The 24101-nt window shown below is 43.2% G+C and overlaps 2 protein-coding genes across 6 annotated transcripts in view; both read left to right on the top strand.

Annotated features, from left to right (window-relative positions):
* The first annotated feature begins 627 nt into the window (after positions 1 to 627).
* Positions 628 to 11194, top strand: rrad (Ras-related associated with diabetes). Of its 4 annotated transcripts, none has more exons than XM_019876451.1 (6): positions 628 to 682; positions 7556 to 7815; positions 7928 to 8327; positions 9142 to 9215; positions 9311 to 9515; positions 10275 to 11194. In XM_019876451.1, the coding sequence occupies exons 3-6, from the start codon at positions 7949 to 7951 to the stop codon at positions 10550 to 10552; spliced, it is 936 nt and encodes a 311-aa protein (XP_019732010.1). In that variant the 5' UTR covers positions 628 to 682; positions 7556 to 7815; positions 7928 to 7948; the 3' UTR covers positions 10553 to 11194. The 4 variants fall into 4 exon arrangements, with proteins under 4 accessions (XP_019732010.1, XP_019732013.1, XP_019732011.1 ...); XM_019876454.1 differs by having other exon boundaries at positions 642 to 682; positions 7738 to 7815; XM_019876452.1 differs by lacking the exon at positions 628 to 682 and adding an exon at positions 3148 to 3165.
* A 186-nt stretch (positions 11195 to 11380) lies between these two features.
* cdh16 (cadherin 16, KSP-cadherin) overlaps positions 11381 to 24101 on the top strand; it is a 21667-nt gene continuing 8946 nt past the window's right edge. The window contains exons 1-12 of one of the 2 annotated variants that reach the window (XM_019876426.1): positions 11381 to 11489; positions 11759 to 11809; positions 11904 to 11999; positions 13044 to 13178; positions 13574 to 13703; positions 14072 to 14230; positions 14462 to 14658; positions 18684 to 18809; positions 19751 to 19901; positions 20514 to 20726; positions 21456 to 21532; positions 23889 to 24080. In XM_019876426.1, the coding sequence (XP_019731985.1) occupies positions 11765 to 11809; positions 11904 to 11999; positions 13044 to 13178; positions 13574 to 13703; positions 14072 to 14230; positions 14462 to 14658; positions 18684 to 18809; positions 19751 to 19901; positions 20514 to 20726; positions 21456 to 21532; positions 23889 to 24080 (1521 nt within the window). In that variant the 5' untranslated portion in view covers positions 11381 to 11489; positions 11759 to 11764. Of the gene's footprint in view, positions 11490 to 11758; positions 11810 to 11903; positions 12000 to 12429; positions 12717 to 13043; positions 13179 to 13573; positions 13704 to 14071; positions 14231 to 14461; positions 14659 to 18683; positions 18810 to 19750; positions 19902 to 20513; positions 20727 to 21455; positions 21533 to 23888; positions 24081 to 24101 lie in introns of those variants that run through there. The other variant, XM_019876425.1, reaches the window with a different exon arrangement.

The following is a 24101-nucleotide window of genomic DNA, read 5'->3' as shown; positions in this document are numbered from 1 at the left end:
CTGTCTAATTCAGTAAAAAAAAAAAAAAAAAAAAAATCAGGCTAATTGATGCATTTAAAATATTTTCTTTTCAGACTAAAAAAACAATGTCAATAAAGTTACTCTTTGCTGTAAGTTGAGCGACATTTCTTTCTTTTTTTCTTTTCTTTAATGTTAATAAGGATACACTCTAATGCAGAAGTGTTCTTATAACAATTTTTATCGACAAATGATAATGATCGTGGTGACAGAGAGTGGTGGAAGGAGGCACGAATTGTTTTCTTCTTGTTGGAGCGGCGTAATAGAAAATAATTGAGAAGCACTGAGTGAAAGAAAGGTTTTATTGTCAGTGTAGTTGTAGATTGGCCTTCACTCCTTCTTCTGCAAAACTCTGTGCAGTTTATGATAGGTCATGGCAGCAACACGGAGTGAAATCTGATTGGATGGGGAAAATTTAAATCCGACGTTCAGTAGTGCAAACAGCGAAATGGCGCAAAATCCAGATTCTCTGACCGTTGTGTCACGTCTGTACGTTCCTTTGGTGTACTCCGTTCCACCTTTTCGTGCATGCCTGCTCCGCCCAGACTGTCTCTTCCCGCACCTGCGCCTCATTTGCCCTGATTGCCGCGGGTACTTAAAGTGTCTCGCTCGCTTTCTTGGTAACTTTGTTCGCTGCGCTTTGTTGTTACGTCGCTGATTCCAAGTAAGTCGTTTGTTTTTAATCTACTTTTGCCTCGCGTCTTTCGGTATTGTTACATTTGTTGCTTCCCTATACTGCCAAATCGCCAATCGAACCCCGGCAGTTTTTTGGGGAATTGTCATTTTGTGTTCGGCTCTTGCATTTGGGTCGTGCTCCTTGCATTGTTAATAATCGAACGAACTAAACAAAATATGGACACAGCGAGCACCGTTGGGTGGATATGCGGCTGTTCTGATTTTGGTGTGTCAATGAATTATAAAATGCGTCCACGTATCAACTGCAATGTGCTCACGCACGTTGCTCCTTTCGTGTTTGGTGCACTGTATGAGTGGTCATTGGACGCACCTTGAGTAAACTGTGCAGCGCGTGCGAATTATTTTTGGTTTGCTTGCAAAACTGTTTATAAAACTAAAAAATGTACTTGAAATGACAACAAGAAAGCGCTGTTTCCATTCAATGTGTGCGCGCTCCCGCGGCAGGGAATGTATTGTAATGGGGCGACACAACAGGTGGTGCGGTCCCTTGTGACCAACGACCAGTCTCGCTCACAACTAGGGACAATTTTGAGTGTTCAATCAGCCTGACATGCATGTTTTTGGAATGTGGGAGGAAACCGGAGTACCCGGAGAAAACCTACGCAGGCGCGGGAAGAACATGCAAACTCCACACATGGAGGCCGGAGCTGGAATTGCACCCGGTACCTCTGCACTGTGAGGTCGACGCACTAACCACTGGGCCTCCCTTCATTTGCCGTCATGTTGCAGAAAAGCAACTACACCAGAGCTGTCCACCGACTTGGACACTTAATGCTCTGAAAAGTGGCGAGGTAACAAATGAGTGTTTTTGTGTTTTTGAAATATCCTACTGTGAATGGTCATTGAACGCACCTTGAGTCAACGGGTCAGAACGAGCGAGTGCCGTACTTGCTTTCTTGTGCTAACCAACGCAGCTATCGATTTTTTTTTCTCCATCCGCTTCCCAAAACTGTTTATAAACCAAACTGTGTTCCTCCGAATGAAAACAAGCAACTCATCGCTTCCACTCAATGTGTGCGTGCTCCCGCTGCAGGGAATATAATAAGGGGGCACAACAGGTGGCGCCGTCCCCTGCTGTTATTTTGCAAAAAGACAATTTCACCAGTTGCTTCAGAAGCGTCCACGATGTGGACACTTCTCGGTCTTAAAATTGACGAGGTAATATTGGAACGCGAGATGGAGCGCACCTCCAAAGGATGTCACCCCGCGCGCTTGGGGGACGAGCGCAAGCGACCTGATTCCGACTTGATGTATTTTTATTTAAAGAGAGCATCTTGCCGAACTCTCTTCTCAGTTAAGCGCACGCGCCATAAAACATTTTGATGGTTTACCTCCCTATCGCGGTAACAATACTGTCCTCACTAACCTCATCTCAGCCAAAGAAACAGCTGAGGTCATGATAAACCATGCGTTCGAGGTCCATTGTTTTCCTCAGGATGTGGTATTGCGCAAGAAGCCCCAATCCATTTTATTTCAGGGCTTTTGCCATTTAATAGGAGCAACAGTTTGTCGGTTGGAGTCCAAGAAGCTCACACAGAGCTTTGTTGGACCCTTTGTGGTCACAAAGGTCTTCAACTGTCACGGTGTGACACTGTCAGTTATATTTGCATTCAGTTGTTTTGTTTTGGGGTTTTTTGTTTTTTTTTTTTTTTTTTTTTTTTTTTTTTGGTGAATCAATTGGTAAATATCTTGGTACTGGGTAATTGCTGAATGTTGTTGCATAATTGCTATTCGATGCATGTTTTGCATATTGTTTTCTTCATGCTCCACTGGTTGTGATTACAAGAGTGGTACAGAAAAAGCTGGTTCAAATGGCACTACTGACGAGGGGGGGAAGCCAACCCTCACTGAGAAGGCTCAATGAAATTGAGTCCATTTAAAAGGGACGGAAAAAGCAAAGTGGCTCGGGTAAAACGTGTCAATGAAAGTTCTCATGATGCATGAGAATGTTTATAAAATCGCAAATGTTTCAAAGAAATGTTGCTCTGATTAACTTACTGCTTTTTATTCTCTGTGATGAGCGAAAAGGCTCAATGAGTGGTTTTCAAGGATTTATTTAACATAAAGGATTCGATAAGAACTTTGAGGCCTGGTTGTTGTACAGAAAATGTATAACTGATAATTCAGGCTCGGCAAGCAGGTAGGTGCTCATTTTCTTGATACATACTGTCCATGTATAGATATTGGTTGCATTGAAAGTATAATTGCCGATCCTAAATGGGATGCTTGTTGCACGCTGTGCGGATGGTACATCAGCAAAGGTATAGTCAAAACGTCCGTTCACTTGTCGGAAATGGAACAAACCATAAGAGGCTGCAAAGGACCGAATTTGAAGCCACTCCTGGAGCGGATTGGAGTCTTTTTGATTCTCATCGCCATGTTTGCTTTTAATGGAAAACAAAAGCGTTGTGGATCGATTTATTGTTGTGGACAGCCGGCGCGTCTGGCAAGGTAAAGGTACCTCTCACTCAGCTTCTTGGTGACTAAGAATTGTTAGTCACCTACAAATGCCAAGATAAGGGCCAGAAGAGCTAATTTCTGTCTTTAAGAGTTTATTTTATCTTTTTGATCCGAATTCTGGTGACTTTTTCATCCTGCTACGTTCGGTGTTCATCGCTAATGTCAATATGGAAGTCTTTTGAATATTTGTCTTCAGCTAAGATGATGATCAGTTAAATTTTATTTAAAAAAAAAAACTTTGAACTAAATGCGTAACTTTTTCATCCTGCTACTTTCGGTGTACATCGCTAATGTCAATATGGAAGTCTTTTGAATATTTGTCTTCAGCTAAGATAATCGGTTCAATTTTATTAAAAAAAACTTTGAACCAAACGCGTAACTTTTTCATCCTGCTACTTTCGGTGTACATCGCTAATGTCAATATGGAAGTCTTTTGAATAATTATGTTGCACAGTGCCGCCTACATCTGTTTTCAGTGGACTTGCAAAATGACTAGCAAACAGTCATGCAGTCAGCCTTGTCATTTCTGACTTTTTGATTTTGAAAAAGCTATTTTACGCGTTTCCAGAGTTCATTGAGCCGGTTAAGATGTGCAAGTGTTAACACAGTTCATTACGTCCTTTGTTTTGTTTTTGTTGCAGGGAGAAAAATTGTTTTGACACTCTGAGTGCCAGCTCCAAAAAGATGGACAAGAACACTTTGACAATGGAAAAGACAAAGACAATCGACTTTGTGTGACTGAGAGAGGAGGAGAAGAGAAAAAGTCACCAAGGTTTCAGCTTGTCTTAAAGCTGAAGGAAAAAAAATGGGCCCCCTTTCCAAACCCAGGAAAAGTAACGGGACTCTTGTTCAAACAGAGGAATCTTCAACTGACTGGTATCACCAAAAAGGTGGAGATCATCCAGAATCTCCACGCTGAGGAGAAGGACAATATTCAGAGTTTGCTTTTAACGGCAAAGAAAACTTGCCCGTCAGCGTTTTGGATCGATTCATTGTTGTGGACAACCGGCGCATCTGGCAAGGTAAAGGAACCTTTCACTCAGCTTCTTTGTGACTAAAAATTGTTTTGGATAGTCACAGACAAAAAGTGCAAGATTAGGGCGAGAAGAGCTAATTTCTTTCTTTAACGGAGATGATATTTAGTTTGTTTTTTTTTTTTTAAATCTGAACTCATTCTTTTAATTGTTTCATCCTGCTACTTGTCATTTCTGACTTTTTATAGATTTTGAAAAAGCTATTTTACGCGTTTCCAGAGTTCATTTAGCTGGTTAAGATGTGCAAGTGTTAACACAGTTCATTACGTCCTTGTTTTGTTTTTGTTGCTGGGACTTGGGGGTGAAAAATTTGTTTGGACACTCTGGTGAGCTCTTTCTTTAACGGAGATGATATTTAGTTTGTTTTTTTTTTTTTAAATCTGAACTCATTCTTTTAATTGTTTCATCCTGCTACTTGTCATTTCTGACTTTTTATAGATTTTGAAAAAGCTATTTTACGCGTTTCCAGAGTTCATTTAGCTGGTTAAGATGTACAAGCGTGAACACCAGTTCATTACGTCCTTGTTTTGTTTTTGTTGCTGGGACTTGGGGGTGAAAAATTTGTTTGGACACTCTGGTGAGCGCCAGCTCCAAAAAGAACACCCTGACGCAACTCCCAGAGCAGCTTACTACTACAACCATCCGCAACAAAGGGGAAGCCGGTCTGTTAGGAGTGCATTTCTGAATTCTTTGTTGGGGGGGGGGGGGGGGGGGGGGGGGGTGAAAAAATTGTTTGGACACTCTGGTGAGTGCCAGCTCCAAAAAGATGGACAAGATTTCAGCATTTCACTCCTCAGCATTTTGGATTGATTTGTTGTGGACAACCGGCGCGTCTGACAAGGTAAAGGTATCTCTCAGTCAGCTTTTTGGTGACTACGATTTATGTTGGATAGTCACCTACAAACGCCAAGATTAGGGCCAGAAGCGCTAATTTCTGTCTTTAAATGAGACATTCAGTTTATTTATCTTTATAACTCGAATTCTGGTAACTTTTTCATCCTGCTACTTTCGGTGTTCATCGCTAATGTCAATATGGAAGTCTTTTGAATATTTGTCTTCAGCTAAGATGATAATCAGTTAAATTTTATTTAAAGAAAAACCTTTGAACCAAACGCGTAACTTTTTCATCCTGCTACTTTCGGTGTTCATCGCTAATGTCAATATGGAAGTCTTTTGAATATTTGTCTTCAGCTAAGATGATAATCAGTTAAATTTTATTTAAAAAGAAAAACCTTTTGAACCAAACGCGTAACTTTTTCATCCTGCTACTTTCGGTGTTCATCGCTAATGTCAATATGGAAGTCTTTTGAATAATTATGTTGCACAGAGGAAAATGTGCACAGTGCCGCCTACATCTGTTTTCAGTGGAATAGCAAACGGTCATGCAGTCAGTCTTGTCATTTCTGACTTTTTATAGATTTTGAAAACGCTATTTTACGCGTTTCCACAGTTCATTTAGCTGGTTAAGATGTGCAAGTGTTAACACAGTTCATTACGTCCTTGTTTTGTTTTTGTTGCTGGGACTTGGGGGTGAAAAATTTGTTTGGACACTCTGGTGAGCGCCAGCTCCAAAAAGATGGACAAGATTTCAGCATTTCACTCCTCAGCATTTTGGATTGATTTGTTGTGGACAACCGGCGCGTCTGACAAGGTAAAGGTATCTCTCAGTCAGCTTTTTGGTGACTACGATTTATGTTGGATAGTCACCTACAAACGCCAAGATTAGGACCAGAAACGCTAATTTCTGTCTTTAAATTAGACATTCAGTTTATTTATCTTTATAACTCGAATTCTGGTAACTTTTTCATCCTGCTACTTTCGGTGTTCATCGCTAATGTCAATATGGAAGTCTTTTGAATATTTGTCTTCAGCTAAGATGATAATCAGTTAAATTTTATTTAAAAAGAAAAACCTTTTGAACCCAACGCGTAACTTTTTCATCCTGCTACTTTCGGTGTGCATGGTTAATTTTTCCTCCTTGTGGGACCTGGCCTTGTCGTGGCAAGGAGGCTTGTGTGTTCCAATGATCCGGAGAACATTACCATTCGGAGCTTGCTCCAGGTAGGGCCTCGCTTGGCGGGCCGGTCTTCCGGGGAGGTTCCAGACTAACAAGGTCCCGGCGGTGTGTTGGTACGCCGTTAAGATGGCAGCCCCATCATCCGCCTATCCTGCAGAGGGCCACCAACCCACTCAGGAGAAATGTATTATGTTACGAAACCGATCAGAAAAAAAAAACAGACTGCCCAAACCAGGACTAGACCTAGGAACGACCCCAATGGGCCTCCATGGAGTTGGGCTCGCCATGTCCAAACACACACGCTTCTCCTCCAGAGAAGGACCATCTCACCAAACCCCCACACAAACCATTGGCACCACCTTTGCCGACAACACTACGAACAATAACATTTTTTACAGTAGTGGCCGCCCTACCTTGTATTTTGATTCATGATGTAATTCCCAAGCCGCGTCAAGACTACATGAGAACCCAATCTGTCTCCTGAATGATTATAAATGGCTCCCATAATACATTAAATTCAACCAAGTTTAATACCCAAGAGACATATCTACATTTAGGTTAGTTCTAGTTAGGTTAGTTCTAGTTGTGCTCACTTCATTCCATTACGTGTTTAAAAAAAAAAACAAAAAACGGGGTGTCCTGTAGTCCACCATGTTGCCACAAGAGGGAAGCAACGGCTCACACACGATAGCAAGCTATTCTCCATCCACCGCTCAGTGCTCTAGTGTTCGTTGTAGAAAACGATGACGTATATTACTGGCCAAGACATTCGGTAAACCAGATGGAGCTCCCTCAAATGTTATGTCTTCGATTTCACGATGCCCGCTTTTTCATGGCATCGCCAGGAATTGCACTCGTCTTAAATTACTGATCAACCGAACAGATTTTGCCCCTCCTCACGCAATAAACGAATGTGTTCATACGGCCGTGAGTGTCGATCTAAACTCATCGATATTTTTTTGGAAAGGTCGACTCTTTGATGATCTAGTCTTTTGATGTCAGTATTTTATGCCGCTATACCTAACGTCGTTGTAGTAGCGATGGAATGAGACTCGCCGGTCTGACGTAACATTTGGCAAAAACATGTCATTACAAAAACGGCTGATGTTACGATTTGCCGCTGTCTTCGGGTAATCGTTGCACAGTTATTCTATTCTCGACCAGAGCCAATAAAGCTCCGCTTTTGTTGTCATTGTACATACGCTGATGGTGCGCATGGATGACTCACGTGCACAACTGCGTTTTACGGATTGCCGGCACATCTTTCGATACCGCTCGGCGTCTCCAAATTTACCCCGTGAATTAAATATTTATATCCTCTTGCTTTTAGTGGGCTTTCCCTTCACAAATACCCTCGTAGGAGTTGGATGCTCCATTTGGCTTGTCGGAAGGGAAATTCCTCCGCTCTTCCAGTCACCCCCCTCCGCTCTGTGATGCTACCATGACGCACCACTATAATAAGCATGGGCAGCGATTCCCTCTGACGTCGCACTCGCTTCTGTATAAATACAGTGAGCGGTGGCCACTGAGAGAAAGACACAACAGCAGGATTACTCGACCAGACGCCGTCAGATTTATTGGCACCACCTTGTAAGTGATTTGATACACTTTTTAGTGTCGCTGTTGTTAATATGAGATGCAATTAGACGCTTGTGCAAACGTATCGGATTACACCAATAAGACTTGGTCCGTGTGTCTACAGGTCCTCGGTGTATTGAGAGCAATGACTTTGAACAAGAGTGACAAATTGCGGAGCATGGACAAGAGGAGAGGGAGCACCCCCTTCCCCGTGAACATGACCCACCTGCACCGGAGAAGCATGCCCGTGGACGACAGGGACCTGCGCGCCGCCACTGCTGTACACGCGAACGGACAAAGCGACGAGCTGTCCAAGCTGCTGCGCTGCACCTCGCACTCCCAGAGCGACCAGCACCGGGGCAGCTGCGCCTCCGACTCGTCCGACTCTGTCATCTCCACCGGCAGCGAGACCGACTCGCAGGTGCACAAGGTGGTTCTCCTCGGGGAGCACGGCGTGGGCAAGTCGAGCCTGGCGCGCGTCTTTGGCGGAGTTGAGGACGCTGGTCACGACTGCGATGAAGCAGGTAAATGATGGCACGCGGAGGATGACTCACCATCCATTCCACAGCGAGTTTATCGTGCCCTTTGGCCTCACCAGAGGTCACTTCATATACTGACCAATCCAGCGTTCAGTCGTACAGTGCTGTTGTTAATTTTTGCTTTGAATTTGTGACATGAGAATGAGCCCATATCCATTTAAAGACAGACTGCACTTTCCGATAGATATGTTGTACTGGTTCTCTCGCTTGACTTGCAGGGAGTGTGGGTGAAGGTTACACTTAGTGAAGGTGTGAATTAAAGTTTTGTCTTTTGACAGATTAGGTTTGGGTACAGTTATTTTTGCTGTATGGTATCCGAGTAAAATTAAAAAATCAATGAGCGTTCAAATTTTGTCAAATTGGAACATTTGCAGAAAAAGAAAATTGGCTAAAATAAAAAGTTGTCTCCATTTTTCCCCAATATGCCCTGTCTGATTGGCGACTGCCGTTCAGCTGAAATCAACTCCAGCTCCTTGTTCTCCTTTAAACAAGACAAGCGATAGAGAAAATGGCTGCCTGTATGCATCTATCAATCGTGCGAATGCGTGATGGCAAATTTGCTCTGATGGATTGGTTTCTTATTTCTGCACGCAATAGTGGACACTTATCGATTTATTGCTATTTCCATCTCCAGCCAGGCACCAGAGCTGCACTCGGATGTCACAAATATATCACAGTAGTGGACAACAAACACACCCAGCAAAATGTGTTGTCAAAGGACAGCCCATAACCAGCTGTGATCACTCCCATAACATACATTGCAAAATTGGTCTAACGCATGCTTTCTCCTCTTTTTCAGGAAACACGTATGACAGATGTATTGTGGTGGATGAAGAAGAATCAGCTATTGTGCTCTATGACATGTGGGAACAGGTGAGGTTCATGAAAATTTCCCCCCGAACGCAAATTCATATCCATCACCAACGTGTAAGGCTGAAAAGGGCAACTTTGTTTTTTACATTATGAAGGACAACAGCCAGTGGCTCAAGGAGCAGTGCATGAGGATGGGCGACGCCTACATCATCGTGTACTCGGTGACGGACAAATCCAGCTTCGAGAAGGCGTCAGAGCTGCGGATTCAGCTGCGCAGGGCCAGACAGTCTGAAGATATTCCCATCATCCTCGTGGGCAATAAGAGTGACCTGGTGAGGTCCAGAGAAGTCTCAGTCGATGGTAAGTCGCTAACATTAACCCGAGAGCCAAACTAATAAGATGCATTCAGCGTCGGTCTCGAATTTTGGGTGAGCTCAACTGTTTAGAATGTCTAAATAAATAAAATCTCATTGGTGTCAAACTCAAGGCCCGGGGGCCAGATCTGGCCCACCGTATCATTTTGTGTGGACCGCGAGAGCAAATCAAGCATGTCAACTTTTCCAAGATGCTTGCTAAAGTCTGAACCAGCATTTAAAATTGTCATATGTAATTCATCATTCCATAGACATATTGCTGCAAGCATTATCTTATTACGTACTTATTACATCAATGTAAACCATTATTTTTGACTTCTGATTTCAAAACTAGTTATCCACCTATTTGTGGTGCACTGTGTGTGTAATATGTGGAGATGATCAAAATGTATATGGTTTCACAAAATTCAGTCATAACGACCTGCTCAGGGAAACCGTAACTACAATGTGGCCCGCTACAAAAGTGAGTTTGACACCCCTTCTCTCACTCTCTGTACAGTATATATAATTAAAAAAAAAAATTTTCAGTCCCTGTGAACCCTTTGAGGCTTATAATCAAATCTCTCTGCACAGTTGTGTTGTGAGGTTTAGACAGATGGTTCCATTTAAAGCCATGGCCATGTTTACACTTAAAAGAAAAGTTACAAAACCACCGCCGCTAATAGAAACTTGTCTCCTACTTGTCATGGGACTCAATGTTTATCTTCTCAAGGAAGTCATGTTTTCCCCTCCGTTCTTATTCCAGAGGGAAGCGCTTGCGCAGTGGTGTTTGACTGCAAGTTCATCGAGACGTCGGCCTCCCTCCACCACAACGTGCAGGACCTCTTCGAGGGCATCGTCCGGCAAATCCGCCTGAGGAAGGACAGCAAAGAGGAGAACGCTCGACGCATGGCCAGCTGCAGGCGCAGGGAGAGCATCAGCAAGAAAGCCAAAAGATTTCTGGGCCGCATCGTTGCACGCAAGAACAAGAAGATGGCTTTCAGGCAGAAGTCCAAATCCTGCCACGACCTCACGGTTCTCTGAGAACCAAATTGGACACGTGGACTTTTCTTTGGCCTCTGAAGACCCAACGCTGTGTGTGTGTTTTTTATTTGAACACGAACTCAAACGGACTAATTGAGCTGTACAGAAATATATTTTACATATTTTTTTTTCCAGACACCAAAAGCTAAGTCTTCATTAAAAGAAGACTTGTCATATCATGTCACTGGTGTTCACGTGCATGAGGCTTTGCATATCCATTTCATTTTGCCCGCCTTAAAAATGTCATAATCTGATCAGCATGGGTTGAGAAACCCACTCGGGCCTTTCTTTTCCTTAATGGATTGCAAAGATGGGCGTTCCAATTTTGCTGGAAGGCACTCGTATAGAAATTGTACCACGAAGGATGCTGAATGCAACATTCGTACATCTCATTATGCTCCAAAATATATTTTCCATAAAGCATCACACGTAGTCTGGAGTGGAATTGACTTGAAGGTCGCTACGCAGGTCCGTGCCTCGGACAAGTTCAACGAAGCTGCAGCACAAAGAAAATAACGACAGTCCGACTTTAACACAGAGTTACGTTTTTGAAGCAATATGTTATTTGTCTTGTAGACATTCAGGTTTTCTTTTTCGATATTGACTTTTGTTTTTCAATAAATTTAAAATGAACATATTAAACCTCCTGTGTTTTTGTTTTGTTTTTTTTCCAGCAACACAAATGTTTTGGTTCAGTGAAACTGAGTACTATAATTTACATCCTCTTGAATATTCATTTGACACTGTCGGCGCAATGAGGCTCCTCCGGCTTTGGTTTCCCAGGAAGGAAACATGGTAGTTGAGCACGCTTATTTGAAGGCGTTAACCATTAATCCACGGAGGGAGTACAAGAACAAGACTTTTTTTTTTTGTTTTGTTTTTCCAGCCAATTTAAACTCTGCTCACACCTCACAGGGGACGCACTCGTTTGAAGAAGGTAGGATTCAACAAAACTTTAAAGATTTTCTTGAATAACCCTTCAGACATGTTTGGGATTCATTTCACCTTCCTGAGCTTTTCATCTTTTGTTTTTTTGTTTTTTTTTAATATGGCTTTCTTGAGTCTGGTAGAACTGGCCGTTGAGGCGTCGCTTTTAACTTTTGATAGGTGACGGATCAACAATATCACGCGTGTGATTCAGTAACAGCAAAGAGATGTCGATACCTGTCGGAAACCACGTGGGTCTAAATGCTTTCACGTTTACAGGGAGTCATGGATGATCGCAAAAGTGGACTGAAACTAATTTTTGCAGTCACAGTAAGATCCCTCGAGATATCACTGATTAAAAAAAAAATGCCACATGGAATTAGACTGTGGAGAAAAAAAATGTCCCCATCTTGTTGCTTTACAGGTGCTGATAAAGATATTTGGATCCTGCTTGAGTGCAAATGTTAAAATCGGTGTGCCAGAGAACTATGATGGCATTTTCCCCTGGTATTTATCCAAGGTAAGACCGTTTTTAATCATCTTCACAAGTTCTGAAAGAAAACTGTAAAACTGGGCATGCGATGCAGAAGGATGAAGAAAGACACGCAGTTATTCTCAATTTTTGTAAACGTCAGAGATGTGCGGTGTCTATGGAAAAAAAAAGCATGATCAACTAAACCTTGAACTACTGAGTTCAATTTTATTGCATCATATAAACTCAGACTGTTGGATACACAAGGACCACATCAGCATCAGTCACAGTCATAGAAAAAACAAGTGTCTATGTTCACAGAATGAAATCCATTCAACAGTGGAAGCGCATCTTTTTTTTTTCCCCTCCCCCAAAGTGCTTGCGAGATTACATGGCTCATAACAAATCAAACAGTGCAAGGCACAAAGGCATCTGCCTCCTTTTGTTCTAGCTCCGCACTCGAGGTTGAAGATTAGTGCGGATGCTGGCGTCATCACCTGGCTGGCTCTCGCTTTGAAGACTTTGCGCTGAGCTTTTTCAATTCGGTCCGGCTGCTCCACGCTTGATTTTGTTCGCCTTCGTGTCACTCCCATCGCGTGCGACGTTATTGTGATGTGGCACTTGGATTTTGTTTGCTTTGTGTCATCGCCCCATCTCGCATCAACACTCTTGTCACTCTTTGTGGAAAGAATTGCTGTTATTAACGTCTCAAATAGAACAGAAGAGGATGAGGAATCCACTTGGTGTACTATAAATGGAACAGATGGAATAATTGTGCTGCATTTAAGCATTCCTGAAAGTGGTCTGCACTTATGTTCTCCTTTTATGGAATCATCTTTTTACTTGGGAATCAGCGAGCAAAAATTCAAAATTGTATATTTACGCTTTGAGTATTAAAAAAAAAAAAAAATTGATCTGATTGGGTTCCTGTACAGAGAACAAGTATTTTTGTATTCTGCTTGGTTTAACGTGATGATAGTGAATGGCCATCCAATGTGGCGGAACACCTTTTCTTCTTGACACAAAGAAAAACTTTTTTTTTTTAAAATTAATTTGTGATTGCTCGTCAGACTAACGTTGTGTGTTCCTCAGCTCCACAGCCTTCCGGGCAATTACAGTGACTTGTCGGTGACAGGAGATGATGAAGGCATATTTGGAGTGGACTCTCAGTTTCTTTATGCTCTAAAACCACTGGATCGAGAAAAGCAGCCATCCTACTCGCTGCAGGTACTGTATCGATTTTATTTCAACTTCTTGAAAATGTACACTGTACTTCTGGTGACTTTCTTTGTTTTGTTTTTTTATTGTCTTTTATTTGACAAATACTGTCAATAAATATTCAATGTGTCACATCAAATGAAATGTTTTGTAAAAAAAAAAAAAAAAAAAAATTCAGAGCATTCTCACAATCACCAGAAATCAATTAAATATGCACCAAAGATGATATCCGAGCAGTATGATAGATTGTTAATGGTGTGAATTAAAAAAAAAAAAAAAAAAAAGGATGTAAAAGCAATTCCTCACTCAGTCTCGCACGTGTTCAAGATGGTGTGTATGCACTGAAGGTCCTTAGAGGAAAAAGAAGTCTGAAAGTCACCTGTTCTGTTTCTGGGTCTGACAAGGTGTCCTTCAGAATGTCAGGGCAGCGCCAAAGCTTCACGGTCGAAGTGTGCGTCATCGACAAGAATGACAACGTGCCCGCGTTCATTCAGGAGAGCATGCGGGGCAGCGTGCAGCTGGGCCTTCTCAAAGGTAAAAGCCAGCCCCCGCCCACATGACTCATCTCCATCATGGGAGGAAGAAAATGATGCTTGCCCCCCATGATTGTCTTTCAAAGCCTTTCAATAATCAATGTTTCCAAAATGTTCTTGTGCCCGTATATTCTTTTCAGTAATTTTAGTAAAATATTTTTTTTCTTTGCTGAAAAATGTCTTAAATTCTTGTATTTTTTGATAATTTTTATTTTTGAGTGTCTTGAATTACTTTGTTGGAAAAGGGCATTTGAATTTTGTATTTTTAACAATTTGAAACACATTGGTCAGAAATGTGCTATTAAACGTAAATAAAGCTGCCTTGGCCTGGTTTTTATTGACATTGTACCTGCCACGTGTGCCTCTCAGGGATACCCTTCATGCAGGTTGAGGCGCTCGATCGGGATGACCGCAACACCGCCCACGCCGAGCTGCGTTTCCGCCTAATGGAGCAGACGCCCAGAATCCCCTCCCCGCAGATGTTCTTCATTGACTCCATCACCGGAGAGGTTTCCCTCACTGAGGACGGTCAGTCCTTCGAGGTCACAGCTGACACACCAAATCATTTCCGTATTTATATTCAACTCCATTCATCATCTATGGCACTTAAAACTAAACAGCCATGGTAAGATTATGATTTACCGTCAGGTTAAAACACATGAAATGGTGTTTAATGCATTTAATTTGACATGCGTGCAATTAGAAACATCAGTGACATCAGCACCATGTTGTACTGAATTACGCTCGCATCATGACCAGGAGCTTCAACACTGGACCCCGAGATGTGCGGCAGATATAAACTATCAGTGATGGTAAAGGACATGGCTGGGAAATCGAACGCTTTCTTCACCACTGGCATTGTCACCGTTGAAGTGACGGGGAATACTTGGGCATCGCCAGATCCCGTACGATTGCAGGAGAATCTCCCGGGCCCATATCCCATCGCCATTTCCCAGGTACAGCAGCCTCATCAGCTTTTACTCTATCATAGAGGTCCCCAACCACCGGTCCGCGGACCGGCACCGGGCCTCGGCCCGTTCGGGACCTGCGAGCTGAGAGCAAGTTGACTCGATCAGACATGGCGGAAATCTGCGCGACTCTAGCTAATCGGAGTCCCCCTTCTAACATTGTTTTGCAAGTTGAAATAAAAATAATCCGCCCTTAAATGAAAGCGGAAGCAGTAAACGGAAAGTAATGCAGTCGTAACAAACCGACCAAACGTACAGCGAAACATGCAGCTGATAGGCAGGCACGAATTCCGAAGATGAAGCTGTTTTGACAAGAGAAGTTCCTCCCCTCGCGACGTGAGGAGGAAGCTGTTGTGCGTGCTTTGTCGTCAAAAACAAGGCGACACAAGAAACCTGTTGTATTATTTGAACAAGTAGCACCTAAGTGATCAAGTGGGAAACGTGAAAAAGCGAGCAGAGTTTGCACAGCCTGCCCACGCAAACATTAGCAGTTTAATTTCTAATAACAAGCCGGCAGCCACCGAATGAAAGCGGCAAGCAATGGTGTCATCTTTTGCGAGTAGCAATGATCCTAACGCCGTACGTAGGGTCGTAACTTTAAAATTATGTTTACATTATGAAGCGTAATTATTGTTCCTTATTAGTCTATTTCTTAGTAGTTCACTGCGTTGTTCTATTTTATTCTACATTTGTTGTACCGTAGAATAACACTGTTTGAAATGAATGCTTTAAAAGTAGCAATGGAAAAAAAAATGTTTGCCGCTCCGTGAACAACAACATGTACTTGTCTCAGCGGGTCCGTGACACAAAAAAGGTTGGGGACCACTGCCAGGTACAAATGAAACACCGCGACATTCAAGCTATTTTTATCTTCCTAATTTGATCACCAGCCACGCAATCTACTCGACGCGACAGAGTCGAGTTTTGCGCAGTTGCATCTGTGGAATCGTAGAACAATGAAATCAACTGTCAATAACGTGAACGGAGAAGACTTGCATCGCGTTGCCCGTTGCTTCTTTTTTTAGAGCTTTTCGGGTCTTCCTGAATGACCAAATGCTGAATTATTGATGTTGTTCAAAGGTCATTGATCCTTTCGCGCTACATCCTGAGATGAGAAGAGTCACTTGAACTCAGAATAATCACTCTTTCCCCCTCCAACACTTGCCTACCACAGTGAGGGTTTTTTTTCTCCTTGCCTGAAAAATAATAAAGCAGTGTTTCAACTGAATTTCCCCTCAATATATCTAAATGAGGACAATCACTACATGAAATTCAGGGTCATCACATTCTGACCTGTACAGCAAAAAAAAAAAAAAAAGTCATTTGATCGAATCAAGGGTGAAAAGAAAACACTGTAAATATTAATAATAATACATTTATTTTTTATTTATGAATTTAATATTTTATATCGACACTGGTTTTCAGTTGCCTCGACTGAATGTGTCGTGCTGGTTCCATGAGGCCCGAACATCACAGCAGCCCCCCTTCCTCCTCCTGCTTTTCTGTCTCCAACCCCCACACTCGCCCTCCGCCTCTCATCACTCCTGTTCAACAGCCCAGTCCACCCACGATCACGAGTGTAGGCATGTTTAATTTTCGTAGGCACAAGAATGTGGAAAAAAAAAAGTAAAAATCCCAGATAAATCAGAAAATACCCAAAAATCACTTGCCTGGTGCTGTATTGTATTGTACTGTATTTAGTTTAGAATAAATGGAGTACAAAATGGACCATTTCATCCGACTCACACCTCGGCATACAAAAATCACAAACGTGTGACGCTTACTCAGGGGAAACCTCAGTTCGCCCACGATAAATAATTCCTCAATGGTGTGAAGTAGGTGGCAGGACTCAAACCTAAAAACAAAAATGACGGTAGACGCGTTCAAGGACTAACGCTCGGGCAGCGGTCACCAGCTCGGTGCCCGCGGGAACCAGGTAGCCCCCAAGCAACACATGAGTAGGCTGCCGGCCTGTTCTAAAAATAGATTGCTGGTGATGGGACATCGTGATTTACCAGGAATGTTGCAGAGGTGAACATTTGACAATGTAAATACTTACAGAAATTGACTGAAATAGTTTGGAAAAGTGTTGCATATTCACCTTTGTGGGTTTATGACCTGGCTAAATTGATTAATCTACACATAATGATTGCTATCAAAGTAGCGTACATGTATTTTTTTTTCATACGGGCTCCAGACTGTTGGTATCTATATTTGGAGTTGTGATGGCTTATTTCATTCTATTATTTTTTTACATGCCTCTAATTTCCTGCCTAAACGTGCGATTGTGGAAAGCAATCAGTAAAAGCACTCGGACTTGGTAATGCAATCGAGTGAGACTTTGGAGTGGAAGAGAGGCGTCACTCTCTGTGAATGGTTTAGTCAAGGCTCTTTGCTGCATTAAATCACTTTCACCGCAAATCTTTTCGAAGCAAAATTGACGTGCGCCTCTCGACATTTGTCATCGCCACTTAAACTGAGATCAAATCCCAAATGAGATTCATATCCACATGCAGCGGAAGCTATCTGCGTCTCGCGGGATTGAGAGTAGCATTATGAAACAAAGTTTTCTCGATCTGAATTACAGAAGCCATTGGGGAAAGTGCTCAAGGGCTAAATGACAAAAATAGGCGCAGGAAAAACTTCGGTGGTCAGTTGTTCTGATTTAAAAAAAAAACAAAAACAAAAAACTATACCAGAAGGAAAAACAGAAATGATTAGACCAAGAAGGAGCACTTTCAAGTCCGTGGGAATCCCATTGAAGATGAATGATCAAGATTTTGGTTCCATCAGCGACAACAGTGTCGCTTGCCGCTTCGTTCAGGTTCTAATGCTGAACTCTTTTTATGTATTGTTTCAAGTCAATTATTTGTTATGTCTCATCATTGTAAAGTATGTTTGATTTGCTTCCTCGCCATTCTATTCAATGGTTAACTGGAACGAGTCGTGCGGCCTGCTGAAGCAGAAGGCAAATTGATTGACATAATATTCATTTAGATTATATTGCTATCGAGTCAATAGTACGTTCAATGAGTGATTAGATCGAGAGCAAAATGCACCGCTTGCCTTGTGCTCATGTTGGGACTTTTAGCAGATGAATGAAGGTCATATTCTCATCCATGTGTGGCTCAAAGAAGCAACTTTTTTTTGGAACGAGAGGATATCCATGTTTTGCTTGTCTCGTCCTCTGCATTATGTCAAGAAAACCGTTATTGGATTTTGACCCACAGTCGGCCCCAAACCATTTCCTTGCACACTGCATGACATTGCTTCATGCTGGCCTACGTGCGCAAACGAAGAGTGTTATAAATTCGATGCCAAATGCAAATCCTGTTAATTCAGCTGTTATGAAGCGAGAACTCATCCTTTATTTGCTTACCTCATTTAGTTACACGTAGGGCATTTCTACTGTCTGCATAAAATGATGCAAGCCGCACGTAAATCGTCGAGGGGGAGACAGAAGGAACCCTGTAAACACAAATCCAATGACTCTTTATTATCCGGAGGCCCAGAACCAGACTAACAACGAGAGGCAGCCAGCTGGGTAATGTTTTGATATGTATACAAAAGCGGAGCATTTGGCCACTCATCTCCAGAGGCAGCGCGACAGTGCGTGGAGGACAGACACACGTGCCGTTTGTGCATTGGCTGCACTCGCCTCCGCTCCTTGTTGGGTGCTGTTGGATTGCGTCCGAGTTTCTTTCAGCCGCACCGCGCAGCACTCCGTCAAGGGCTGCACAGAAGAATGGAAAATCCCCTTCAGTCTGCACCGTTAGTTTTGGCCACGCTGTCTGTTTCACATCACGGTCCGTGCATTCGGCTCGCCCCTTATCATGTAAACAACGTCATGCTTGGGTTCACGTCTACGGGGCGCTTGAATTGACAACGTTGACAATTAATAGTCACTTTCTATCACACATGCAAAGCAAGGCCCTGTGCTAACGTGCTGTTATGACACAATTCCTGTCATTGGTTTCATGTCACATCGAGTGCCCGTGTGCATGTTTGTCAAGGTGAAATGGAGTGGAAGTCAAGCAGAGTACAGTCTCGAGGGGGAATTTCCAGAAATGCTCTTCACCATCAGCCGAGAAGGAATCATTTATCTCAACGCGCCGCTGGACAGAGAAACACAAGACCAGGTCTGTAAACTTGCAAGCTAAACATCTCCCGCAGCAAATAACGAATGTGGTGATTTTTAGTCGTGTTTAAAATATGGAGACACCCGAGTGTCGCTACAAGCCTCTGTTTACGTGTGGTAGGAATATTGTGTCAAAGGAGCTGAAGCAGCACTGTTGGAATCTCGACAGTTCACTTTTAATCAATAATGAGCTGCCTGCGCCGCCCCCTGCTGTCCAATGAATCTGTCGTCAGAGTGCCGACAGGCTCGCGTTGTGAAGGCCACAGCTCAACAGTTTTCTGGCTTTGGTCAGTCAATTAAAAAACAAAAAAAAGGAACATTAAATTGATCTTCAAACGTGCACATTTTTCATGTTTTGCATCATCAGCCAGTCACAAGAAGGAGTCATGCCATATCACCTGTGACAAAACTCATGTCACCTCTGCATTTCTATGCACCGGGGTCAAAACCAGCAGAGCTACCTGAAGCACAATGCCCTTTTTTAAAAACATGTCCACCAAATTTACATGTGTTGCCACCATCACATGCAATCTATTACAGTGAGTTAATATGAAATTTAGTGGCTGCTGTTTGGGATTCTAGTGAAAGATCACAAACGCGTGAAACGCACCGCCGATCATCTTTTAGATTGGGTCGGAAATTCTGCCTCTTGCATTGAAGTGTGCCACTGTTTTATCAAATAACAGTTAGTGTCACAGAACATTTCCATACATTGGAACGTTTTAAAAAGAATGCACATAATAACATTAGCCTGGAAGCAAATTCAGTGGATTTGATGGGATGAGAAGCTGCTGTTTTCTCCATTTATGAATCACATAATAGATCCAACCTCAAGTCTTAAATCAGTTGTATCACGTTTGAAAGTATTATGTCCTAAATTATTCTTGAATAAGCTTAAAGAATTTAAATTTTGAAAACAAGCCTTCTCTATGCTGGAGTCAGTTCCTCATCAGCATCGTGGTGGAGCGTCCGGATGGCCAAGAGATTGCCAAGCCGGTGGAGTTAAGAGTCATGGTGGGTGACGCCAATGACAACCGACCCACGTTTCCTCAGGCGCAGTACCACACCGTGGTCAAGGAACTGGCTGCTCGAGGTGGGTGACCAAATGTACAAAAAAAAAAAAAAATCACAAAAAAACAATCAGGCCATCAAAAGTTGAGGCACGTTAATGACCATTTGCATGCCATTATAAACATATTAAGGAAAAAAGGTAGCATCACGTTGCTATGTCGCTCTCCTTATGTACTGCATAGTCATAAAAGAAGCTTGTGGTGCGTCATTAGTGGAAAGTGTGTGTTTTTTTTTTTTGTAGCAGTACATGTCTAAACAGTTGTAAAATGTCCAGCAGTAATTTACGAATTGCGGAATTGAGTAAACTTTTCATTTTTTGTTTAAAAAGAGATTCCAAATATGTTACCAAAAAAAAAAACAAAAACAAGAGAAAGGTACAATAGTACAGAAAAAAAGTTACTCCCAAGTATAAACCTCATAAAACACACACACACACACACACACACACACACACACACACACACACACACACACACACACACGTGCGCACGGTTGTGATGAAACATGAGGCCCTGTGCTAAAAGCCTTTTTGGCATTTGCCTGTATTATTTCAAGGAAAAGGTAATCTCCTAAACCTGTTGCAAAGACCTCAAAGGCTCCAAACCGACTGGCGCATGTTTGACTTTCTCCCCAGGAACAGAGATCTTGACCGTTCAGGCAGCCGATAATGACGATCCCAAGACGGATAACGTGCGGATCTTCTACCGCTTGGTTGGCCAAATCCCAGAGAGCCCCCGCGCTCTGTTCAGAGTGGACCGGGACTCGGGTGTCATTTCGGTCCAAGCGGACAGCATGGAGGGAACCGCACCGCAGTACACGCTCACCATCACCGCTGAAGATGCAAAAGGTGACTCAGTAGTTTTTATTCATGACACATGTAGACAGATATTTGACCAACACTCACAGGCATATATTCTTTATCCTCTCTGAATCCTGAGTTGTGACGGCCACATTTTTTTGTTTGTTTTTGCTGCTGCTGCTGCTGCTATTCTGATGTCTCCGTGTACTGTCTATCCGTATGTCTCTTATTATACTGCCCCAAAGTGTCCAAAGCGCACACGCAAGAAGGCGCAGCACAGCACCTGCAGAATTGAATTGAATTGGATTGAGATCAAATTATTTTGAGTGGTCACTGAAGAAATTAAACTCTACAATCACAATGATAACCTTTCTTTGCTCGCCGATGGGTCGAGGGGGCATCGCATTGTTCGGCCTCCTCTAAACGCAGCCTGCGGCGTTCACGCTGTAACCCGTTGCTTTTCCTGAAAAGAAAAAGCCATCAATAAATCTTGTACACTGTGTTTGGGTGTGAAGACTCGATTAGTTAACATCGTATTGATTTGGAAAAGACAAATACATCGAATATCAACTGCCATCGCTGTGCATCAACAACGGCGGTAACCTAGTTAACACCGAAAGGTCAATAAACAGGAAGTAGAAGCATCTGCTGCATGAGTCATGCATGAGGATGAGATGGAGGCGAGATTGAGGTACTTGCTGTTCCTTCCTCATCTTTTATTGGCATTCTGGCCTGACCCTGAGTCACCAATAAAAGGTGTAATAATGTGCCTGGCAGGTCTGAACAGTTCCTGTACTGTGGTGGTGACAGTGCAAGACGAAAACAACAACGCACCGGTCTTCTCCCAACATGAGGTAAAACAGAACTCGCTGCAATGAACATGCTCAACTGTACTTTTGGCAATAACATCCCCCCATCCCCCCACCAAAAAAAAAAGACTAATATAAGCGGCTATTTGACTGCAGACCATGACTCTGCAGGTCACTGATCTAATTTTCCTGGCGGCGAACTAAATAAAGCGCTGCCCCCTAATCCGAGGCTCAGCGAGATGGCAACGTGTTATCTGAGTTTTATTCCGTTCTTTGTATTCTAAGTAGACAGTGCTCTTAATCACATTAGCTTCCTTTGGAAAGAAAGTTTCCACTGGTGTAATTTTACAGCAGCCCCCAGTCATCCCTGCAGCAAATATAGGGTGAGAGGGTGAAAATGACATCAGAAATGATTTCATAATCTCCCACTGTCAATCAAAATTTACAATCAACTGTTTTTTTTCCCAAGAATCACAATTGCTTGTACGGAAACCCAATTTTACTGGGCAGTAAGTGTACAATATGCGGCGGTCTTGGCTCGGACTGACTGATCTGTATAAGGTGACCCCCGCCTCTTATCCAATCTCAGCAGTGATATACAGTAGGTTCCTGTGACCCTGCACAGGATAGATGACATTGGTGATGGATGGCCCGAAGGCCGCTAGACAGAGCCCACACGCTCCCGCCCACATGTGGCATATAACAGAAAATGGTCATGACGGCTGAGGGTTGTGTGGGAGAGCCATCATGCTGTGTTAAGTCATTCTGTTTTTCTTTGTCCTGCTGTAGTGACTCTGACAGGCTACACACGCATTAGGGGCGATGAAAGAATGTGCTTCAAAGCTTTAAGCAAAGTCTTTTTTTTGCCTTGAGCAGAAAGAAAAATTAGAACAACAGCACAGCGTGCAAGTGGTGAGCAAGACTCCCTCACAGTTGACCTTCGAGTGAATTGGTGTTGGCCCTTTCTGACTGGCAACCAGTTCAGGCTGAACCGTGCATCTGGCCCGGGGTCAGCTGAAATTTGTTCATCCTCACTTGCAACCCGAATGAAGACAACATATGGATGGATGGAAAATTATTACTACCAAAGTTCATCTCTGCATAAATGCTTGAACAGATAAAATGTGTGTTGGCGTCACACGATATTTACCCATAAAGTCCCAACCTTACACTTCATACTTGCTCATGTGATCACCACTGCAGATACACCCACACAAACAGTGAGGTGGAAAATGCTCTTGAGCAGGTCACGCCTGAGCAGTGCAGCATTTTCCATCACCCTGCGAAGGCGACGGCGACGAGTCCGATGTGGGAGGTGAGTGGTGACAGGGCTGGGTTCAGCGACCCTGCAGCTGGGGCAGCCAGATCAGAGGCATGCTGCTTCACTAGAGGACATTAGTGAGTGGCAGATTGCAAGGCTGTATAAACGGGCGTTAATAAAGGCTAACCAACGCCGGGAGGGCAACAGGCCGCAATACAGGGTGGGCCAAAAGTAGGTCTATGCACTTGTCTGGGATTCATAAAGACCGCGGATTCCCAAGGCGTACTCGACAGGTGCAGCAGGATGGGAGGCAGAAACATTTCTTTTCAGCAAAGGAAAGAAGAAAGCACAATTAATGAAATAAAAAGTAGTTCTGAGGGCAGACAGGAAAAGGTGGAACAAAGGAAGTTAGGATGGAAGGAAGGATCGGGAATGTCATAGGTAAAATGTCAGACTGAGGTGCAAGGAAGGATGGCAGGAGGGTAAGGATGCATGAATAAAGACTAGGTGGGATGGAAGGAAAGAAAGAGGGAATGTCAGACAAAAGGCAGAGAGGTCAGAAAGATGGGACGATGTCGGGATGCGTCAATGAAAAGTCGGTGTGAAGACAGGAGGGAACAAAAGAGATCAGAAAGGAATGAGGAAAGGGAGGAACAGGCGGAGAAGCAACTCTGAGGTTAGGAAGGAAAACATTATGCGGAGGGGGGGGGGGGCTAAAAACCGAATCGAACTGCATCCAAATATTTTAAAGCTAATACTTGTATCCCACCCTGTACTAAATGTGGACAAAAGTACAGTTGCACCTACATGACGTGAACATGGACACTTGAGTTGATCCCCTTTTGTGGCTTCAACTGGCAAGACTTTCTACAGGATTTTGGTGTCTGTGAGCATTTTTTGACATTCCTCCAGAAGAGTAAGTCTTGATTGATGTGGGACCTGAAAGAGGGCGCAGGTAATCACCAAATATTATTACAGGGTCTAAACTCCTCCCACAAGAGCTGGAAACAATTGTGCAAAAGTGATCTTGATTCCGGGCACCTTTTAAATTGTGTTGGGTAAAATGTACGTGAATAATCGTTTGTCTGGTAATCCCTGCTGTATACGCAATAATACATTTTCTGTCACTTCCCGGGCCAGTATGGACCTTTCCACATCTCTGAGGATGCTCCAGTAGGCACCACGGTAACAGCTGTGCTGGCAAGCGATACTGATGTTCGAGGAGGTGACAGCTGGCAAGTGAATTATCATTTGGAATCTGGAAACGAGGAAGAAGTCTTCTCATTACTGATGGACAGGCAGACCAACGAGGTTTCACTTGTCCTTTCAAAGGTAAACAGTTGCCCCCCTGCC

This window comes from Hippocampus comes, unplaced genomic scaffold, assembly GCF_001891065.2.
Source record: "Hippocampus comes isolate QL1 unplaced genomic scaffold, H_comes_QL1_v1.1 scaffold150, whole genome shotgun sequence".
Lineage (NCBI taxonomy): Eukaryota > Metazoa > Chordata > Actinopteri > Syngnathiformes > Syngnathidae > Hippocampus > Hippocampus comes.
This window is presented reverse-complemented; position numbering and strand designations above follow the sequence as displayed.

Excerpts from the sequence above, each read along its gene's own strand:
- rrad (XM_019876451.1), top strand. The coding sequence starts at position 7,949 with ATGACTTTGAACAAGAGTGACAAATTGCGGAGCATGGACAAGAGGAGA. Across the intron at positions 8,328-9,141 it reads TCACGACTGCGATGAAGCAG|GAAACACGTATGACAGATGT; the intron begins GTAAATGATGGC and ends CCTCTTTTTCAG. Across the intron at positions 9,216-9,310 it reads TCTATGACATGTGGGAACAG|GACAACAGCCAGTGGCTCAA; the intron begins GTGAGGTTCATG and ends TACATTATGAAG.